The sequence below is a fragment of the Oncorhynchus kisutch genome, linkage group LG19 (genome assembly GCF_002021735.2).
Source record: "Oncorhynchus kisutch isolate 150728-3 linkage group LG19, Okis_V2, whole genome shotgun sequence".
Classification (NCBI taxonomy): domain Eukaryota; kingdom Metazoa; phylum Chordata; class Actinopteri; order Salmoniformes; family Salmonidae; genus Oncorhynchus; species Oncorhynchus kisutch.
This window is the reverse complement of record NC_034192.2, coordinates 14,701,334-14,708,573: the sequence shown is the minus strand read 5'-3', so window position 1 is coordinate 14,708,573 and position 7,240 is coordinate 14,701,334. Positions and strand designations below refer to the sequence as shown.

General features: G+C 42.1%; 2 protein-coding genes across 3 annotated transcripts; both read right to left on the bottom strand.

Moving 5' to 3' along the window:
- Positions 1-474: 474 nt before the first annotated feature.
- Positions 475-5,000, bottom strand: gpr85 (G protein-coupled receptor 85). Of its 2 annotated transcripts, none has more exons than XM_020509489.2 (2): positions 4,648-5,000; positions 475-3,392 (listed from the first exon to the last, which is right to left on the bottom strand). In XM_020509489.2, exon 2 carries the CDS (start codon positions 3,235-3,237, stop codon positions 2,104-2,106), a length of 1,134 nt encoding a protein of 377 aa, XP_020365078.2. In that variant the 5' UTR covers positions 3,238-3,392; positions 4,648-5,000; the 3' UTR covers positions 475-2,103. The 2 variants fall into 2 exon arrangements, with proteins under 2 accessions (XP_020365078.2, XP_020365079.2); XM_020509490.2 differs by having other exon boundaries at positions 4,489-4,848.
- Positions 5,001-6,540: 1,540 nt separating this feature from the next.
- On the bottom strand, positions 6,541-6,711 carry LOC116355058 (small integral membrane protein 30). Its single transcript, XM_031798275.1, has one exon. The coding sequence runs from the start codon at positions 6,709-6,711 to the stop codon at positions 6,541-6,543; it is 171 nt and encodes a 56-aa protein (XP_031654135.1).
- Between the last annotated feature and the right edge of the window lie 529 nt (positions 6,712-7,240).

Sequence of the window (7,240 nt, the reverse complement as noted above, 5' to 3'; positions counted from 1 at the left end):
ACTAACCCAAGAAGCCTCACAGCTGTAATCGCTGGTAAAGGTGCTTGTAATATGTTTGAAACTTGTAACACAGGGGGGTGAATACTTATTTAATTAAGGTATATTAATGTTTCACTTTTTTTCTTCATTTTGACATTAAACAGATCATTTACAAAGAAATATAGAATTAAATCTATTTTAATCCCACTTTGTGACAATAAAATGCGAAGAAATGAAGGGGGGGGGGGTGAATACTTATGATACCCACTGTATTGGGGAAGTACTATGGAACTGTAACTAGGGAAGAGGATTTATAGTTTATTTATTTTGATACAACATAGATTATCGGATGGAATCAAGAAAATCTAAACAAGAGCGTTATAAGACATCAGATTAGTTTGGGATTTCTGAACAGTGATCAAATCTCTTGACTTGGTCAAACCTGAAGGCCGGATTGAACATGAAATCTCTGTCAGTGAAAGGAAAAAAAACAAGTTTGCAAAATGTAAAATTTTATTTTCAACAGATTACACAGTTAACTTTCAGCGAATGCAATCGTAATTTAAACTGTACTCACATTCGGGACTTCAAAATGAAAGACTCACATACTTACACACAATCTATCTATAATATACAAAAAAGAATACAGAATAAATATTAAAATGGCCACAAGAGAAAAAGTTAGTTATTGAAAACAATCAGTAGAGAGCAAATGTAGGGAAAGTATAAATAAACAAGACGGTGTGCCTTAAATGTTTTTTTTTCCTTCAACACTTTTTACAAATTGTGCAAGATTTCATAATAAGGCTCTGGTCTTGAAGTGACAGCTGTCTGAAGACTCACACACAAACACACATGTGCCCACGCACACACACACACACACACTCCCTGTGCTCTGAGCACTCTGTGGGGTGTACATAGCAAACCTTTGCAGAATAAAAAATGGGCTGCTCTGCTGAGTGTATGACCCGTGATGCTTACGAGTGTGGAACAGCTTTTGAAAATGAACATGCACTTGACATTGATGTGAATAGAGTCAAGGATTTTTCAGGAGTGGATGAGAAAATCCAAAACAACTGAAAAACAGAACAATATCAGAACCATTAAGGCAAGAACACCTGGAGTGGCTTCAGCAATACTGTAACAATATTTCAGGGTTTAGGTAACATGGATGTGACACATTTAAGTATTTCTTCATTGTCTTTCTTAAGGTTTGTTTGTTCTCAAAAAACAAGTTTTTGTCCAAACATCGTTTAATATGCTTAGTTTTTTTTTTGTCAAATGTGAGCAGATTCAGAAAAAGAACTATTCCAGACAATAGGGACACATGGATCGTAAAACTACAAGAAATAATTTCTAGATTTAAGTTGCAACTTCAAAACCACACATCATTATTCCCTTCATTAAGCCCACCCCCCTCCCCCTGCCCCCCTCGCCCCCCAAAATGAAAAAGATATCACTTACATTAAAACCAATTTAATCCTCTTGTGAAGGTGTATTCCAACAGTTAGTCACCGAACATTGTTTTGCTTTACATACAGCGAATTGGATGTCTGTTGCAAAGTAAAGAATTCATTGTTTAGTTAGGGGGGGAAACAAGTTGTCCTTGCATCTTGCAATGCAACCGTAGATCAAAAAAAGCATCTTTACATCTTCTTTTTAGTGCAACTTTTCAATGTAAAACAATTCCAGTGACTCTTTAGAGGAAATCGTTTCTTAGTTTTCTGTGGGGGTTTTTTTCACCAAAATCTTTTAACTCAAAGAATTATCTTCAAAATATCCAAAGCAAGGGCTCAGTCCTTTGTTTTTGTAGTTTCACCAATGATTATTTTTTCTTCATCTTCTCTGCTTCTAAATAACCTTCCACAGCAGTTGTTTACTAGAACATAAACATAGGAGGGGTTCTCAGCTACCTGCTTATTTCATTCCCTTCAACCTCCATGTTTGATGTTCAATCACAGAACCAAGGGAGTGATTGACAGTCCAACTTCTGCCTCAGAAGAGATAGAAGGAGGAGGAGGAGGAGAAACTGGAGGATGAAGAGAAAGAGAGCTGTACAATGGGACCAAACCCAAATTGAGATCAATCAGTGGAGAAGTGGAAGGGAAAAAACAACCCAAGCCTTCATATAACGCAGTAGGGTTCCCTAGGTAACCTGGACTTTCTGCAGTAAAGGAGAGTGGTGCTGAAGCAGCGCCGGAGCTCCCTGTTGGAGAAGATGCAGATAAAGGGGTTGACTCCCGCCTGGGCGAAGCTCATCCACACCGCTGCGGTCAGGTACCCCCCTGGGACCGCGGGGCCCCTGGCAAACACCCTCCAATAGCAGGCCACTAGGTAGGGGCCCCACAGTGTGAGGAAGAAGAAGGTCATGATGTAGAACATCCTACTTATCCTCTTTTCAGTCTTAAACTCGTCCAGCACCAGCAGGCGTCGCCGGCCCGCTGCATTGCTGTTCTGCCTGATGCCCAGCAGGGTGGGCGGGGTGGGGCCCCTGCCGAACCCCGCCAGCCAGTTAGCCGCTGCCTGGCCGCTGGCCCCGGGACCATGGAAGGTCCAGTTCTGGCTGACGGCAGGCACGAACTGGACTGGTTTCATCTTCCGGCGGTCGTGGACGAAGAAGATTAGCTTGAGGTAGACAAGCTGGGTGGCCAGGAGGATCAGGGCGAGGAGCAGCATGAAGCCCAGGGAGTCGTTGGCTCTGAACGAGCGGTGCTGGAACGTACACTGGTCCTCCTCCCTTATGAAGGAGTACGTCCCTACGTCCAGCACCGGGGGGAAGGCCATGGCCACCGACAACGTCCACACCATGCAGATGACTGCCAGACACGTCCAGAAGGTGAGCCTCTTGGTGTAGAAGCGGTGGTGGGCTATGGCCAGGTAGCGTGTCACACTCACACAGAAGAGCATGAACGCTGTGTGAAAGCAGGACAGCACCCCCAGGAAGGCTATCACTTTGCATGTAAGCGTGCCGTACGTCCAGGTGGAACCATTCTTGACAGAGGTGAAGACGAAGGGGAAGCAGATGGCGGAGCGCAGGATGTCCGAGGCGCACAGGTCCAGCAGGAAGTAGTATGGTGCGCGGTGCAGGCTTTTGTCTTTGACCAGTAGGATGGAGATCAGGAGGTTGCCAACGACGCCGACTCCAATGATAAAACCCAGGGATGTCAGTTTGAGAAACGTGGCGAGAGGAGAGACATTCTGCAAGATGTTGTGGTCCCCTGCATGGCTATAGTTCGCCATAGATGGAGGAGGGATCATAAAGATGTAGTAGCTTCAGCCAAGTATCATTATCTGGAGGCGGCAGGGGGAGGCGATAGATCCATTTGTTGTGTTTTGAAGCAGATTCCCGGCTTGTAAGCAGCCTCTCTTCTACGGCATCCTTTGTTCTTTTGTCTCATCACACCTAAAAATACCTGAAAAATACCAGCCACTGATCAGGATTCACTCATACTGTTTTTACATTACATCACACCCTTTAGCTTGTATCTGGGTGTATGATAAACTACCATTTCCCCTTTTTAATTTACTTTCCATTTTCAGTCGAATTGCTCATTGCATTTATAATGGTATGCAATCAGTGCAGAGCAGTGCCCTAGCTGGAATAGTTTGTCTACAGATGAGCTTAATAAGACACAATCATTAATCCTGGTTACAATAATAGACTTTCTTTTATGGGCCGCCCTTTTAGAAATGACAGAACATTAGAGAAAATACAACTACTGTTATGCTACGACAACGTTTTAAGTCACTATTAAAGGGGAAATGCATATCATCTTATGTCTGGTAAGAAAGGGGGTAAACAAAAGGTTTCCGTTCGATGTTTGGACGTTTTATTATGTTGTAAAACGTGTTTAACATTATGCTGCAAGAAAGCTGTTGATCACACCCAAAGACCCTGCAGAATTGATCTGACCAAGGGATGCTTACAATAAACTCAGCATGTGCCTTCATGCTTTGTTGAAAATGAACGGATGTTGCATACAGAATTAAAAGCATCCATGTTTTTGTCTGATTAACGGTTGACTGGAATTACACGGTTAACGTTATAATAAGCTATTCAACTGATTAAGGCGGTTTATTGACCAGGGATTTTATCTATTTCCCAGCTCAGCTTTGATTTTATGCAATAGACTATCGAATCTCACAACCATTTTAACAAAGAACACCGTCTAGTCAAAATTATATTTGTTACCCTATGAATTGTTTATTGATGTTTATAACAATGAGATGATAAATCCAATTCTGCATTTCGATGCAAATAAATCACGAATGAAATAAACAATTCAATACTAGATAGCTTTGCAAAAACATGACATATTCGTTTATATATAAAAAAATAAAAAAGATCATATCAAACAAAGGCTATTCGTGACGGACTGTATTTTCCGAATTCTGTCATTATAGCGGAGATGCGCTTTTAAGCATTATCTAACCTTCGGGTGAGCGCTATATGAGCGGTTCCCATGCATTTTTGTTGGAATTCATTCGACTACAATATATATTTCTCACCGTTCACTGTTGGATTGAACATTACCGTGTAGCGAATCCGCACGTCCATTAGGCAGAAGAATTTCCAAGTACCCGCTATGAATTGACTGGAATCCAAAGCCACAGTAACTAGGCCAATAAAAATCGAAAGGACTGCTAAGATATAAATTAAAAGCATACCTGTTGATATTCCTTTTGGTTTCCTTGGAGCTTATTTACATTGTAGAAGTCACTTTGTTGTAAAAAAAAAAAAAGAAGCTTGGTTTGTTGCCTGCCTGCCCTTTTACCACAGTGAATATACAGTAAACGGAACGGACGGAGCATGCGCACTGATCCGATTTGTGATCCAAGACGCGTCTTGTCTCTTGTTGCGGCACTATAGTCTCTCACGGCAATCTGCTCAATGGGTGCAGCATCACAAGTCCCTCGTTGCCTTCATCAGTCATTATAGCGTACATTGGGAGAGAGTGCGACCGGATCACTCTTTCTGAGACCCAGTGCATTAGATTCCCATTTCTGCATAATATGCGTTTAGCTTATAGCCCACCTATATATATTAATTAATTAATTCGACTAAGCCTATAGGCAGCTATATGTCCCTATGCACTAGACCTACACCCAACACTAATTCAGAAGCCAAGTGTAACAACAATCAAATCCAGTACATGTAGAATGTGATTTTTAAATAATGCTATATTACATTGCTACATGTATCATGTCATAAATTCATATGTCACGGTAATGCAGAGGTTAAACTAGGTGATGGTTCACCTCAGGCTAGACTGACTTCTCATATGTATAATTAACAAGCACTTTATGCAGTACGTGTTTGTGTGTGTTGTGTTGTGTTGTGTTGTGTGTGTGTGTGTGCGTGTGTGCGTGTGTGTGTGTGCGCGTGTGCGTGTATGTATGTGTTTGTCAGTGCCTGCGTGCGTGCGTGCGTGTGTGTGCATTCAATTATCAGCTCCCTCCTAATTTCAGTGCGTTTCATTTCCAGGCTATGTCAGTAGAACACAGTGATGTCATACCCCACACCCACAGGCTACAGACTATTGTGTTTCAAAGAAAGAATATTGAGAAACATTGGGAGCAGAAACAAATGACTGGCAAACTCTAAAATATTGTACATCTTTCATTGTTTATGTAATATTGATATTTGTTGAAAGAACAGGGTTGTGTAGGCTTTTCTATGGCCTAGTTCAGGGGTCACCAACTGGTCATGGAGAAGTACAGTGTGCTGAGGTTTTGTTCCAGCTCATCTCCAATACACTTGCTTCAAATGGCTGTGGTCTAATTATTTGAATTGGCGGCAGTGTTTGTGCTGGACTGGAACAAAAGCCTGCACACACTGCATCTCTCCATGACCCCCCTGAGCTATATCTTATCACAAAGGGGAGGTTGTTTGGTATGGAGAAAGTCGATACTAGACCAGTGTTCAATCTTTACATTGTCTGCACTGTCATTTGTTTTACAACACAGAAGCTAAGGACATTTCATTGATGGTTTAAATATTAGAGGCTACACATTCCCTTTAGTGAGCAATATAGTAAAGGGCACTGGTCATGTACATGTATGTGTGAAATGAAGGACCCATGAGCCAAGATGCAATTTACAAATAATTAAGGTATTTATTTTCTATCAAGAGGGCTTAATAACAGTGTTATGCTATAAGAGCGGTGAAAGCATTTCTGACAGAACACACTTTAGCTACTGTGCTTGCAACAGTTGTCAGATGGCAATTCACCTGCCATGGCAATGTCAATATTTTGTGAAAGGACAGTTGATCATCACACTCTTTGAAGGGACATACATTATTCTTATACAGGATCTCAAGATATTCAATTCAAGTCCAAGCAAAATCAAATGTTGGTGTCATATTAAGGTAACATAGTCTATTATGTATAGTCCATAATGTGCCATCTCTCAGTGATAGGAAGTAACCGACAGGTACAGTGCGCATGCTCCCAGTTCCTGTTCTCAAATTCCTGGTTTTGTAGTTAATTTTTTGTCTTCTACATTCAGTCAACTTCACACATTTCAGCAAAATAAGGCACACGACTCTTGTTATGTCAGTCAAAAATGACCCAACCCGCTGCACGCACAAACGCCCACCACCGATGTGGTAACCCCGAGCAGAAGTGCGACGGCGTCCCCTCCGTCAAACGCCACGGCTGGGAGAACGAGCGAAATAAACATCACCAACAGCATCGCTGGAACTCTCTGGAGCTTGGCCACGGGAGCCATGTTACTTCCAGTGCGGATCAGATTATTGTTGTGATGTGCAAGCCGATATGGGTGCGTTTCCTCATTCGTCGGTCGGCCAATTATATTGCTGCATTATTGCGTGTTTCTCCAGTCGTTTTTACCGTCATACAGGATTTGTATAGTTTTGTTACACATTTACACTATATATACAAAAGTATTTGGACACCCTTTCAAATGAGTTGATTTGGCTATTTCAGCCACACCAGTTGCTGACAGGTGTATAAAATCGAGCACACAATGCAATCTCCATAGACAAACATCGGCAGTAAAATGGCCTGTACTGAAGAGCTCAGTGACTTTCATTGTGGCACTGTCATAGGATGCCACCTTTCCAACAGGTCAGTTTGTCAAATCTCTGCCCTGCTAGAGCTGCCCTAGTCATCTGTAAGTGCTGTTATTGTGAAGTGGAAATGTCTAGAAGCAAAAACGTTCAAGCTACAAAGTGGTAGGTCACACAAGCTCACAGAACGGGACCGCCGAGTGCTGAAGCGCGCAGCGTGTAAAAATT

Excerpts from the sequence above, each read along its gene's own strand:
- gpr85 (XM_020509489.2), bottom strand. The coding sequence starts at position 3,237 with ATGATCCCTCCTCCATCTATGGCGAACTATAGCCATGCAGGGGACCAC.
- LOC116355058 (XM_031798275.1), bottom strand. The coding sequence starts at position 6,711 with ATGGCTCCCGTGGCCAAGCTCCAGAGAGTTCCAGCGATGCTGTTGGTG.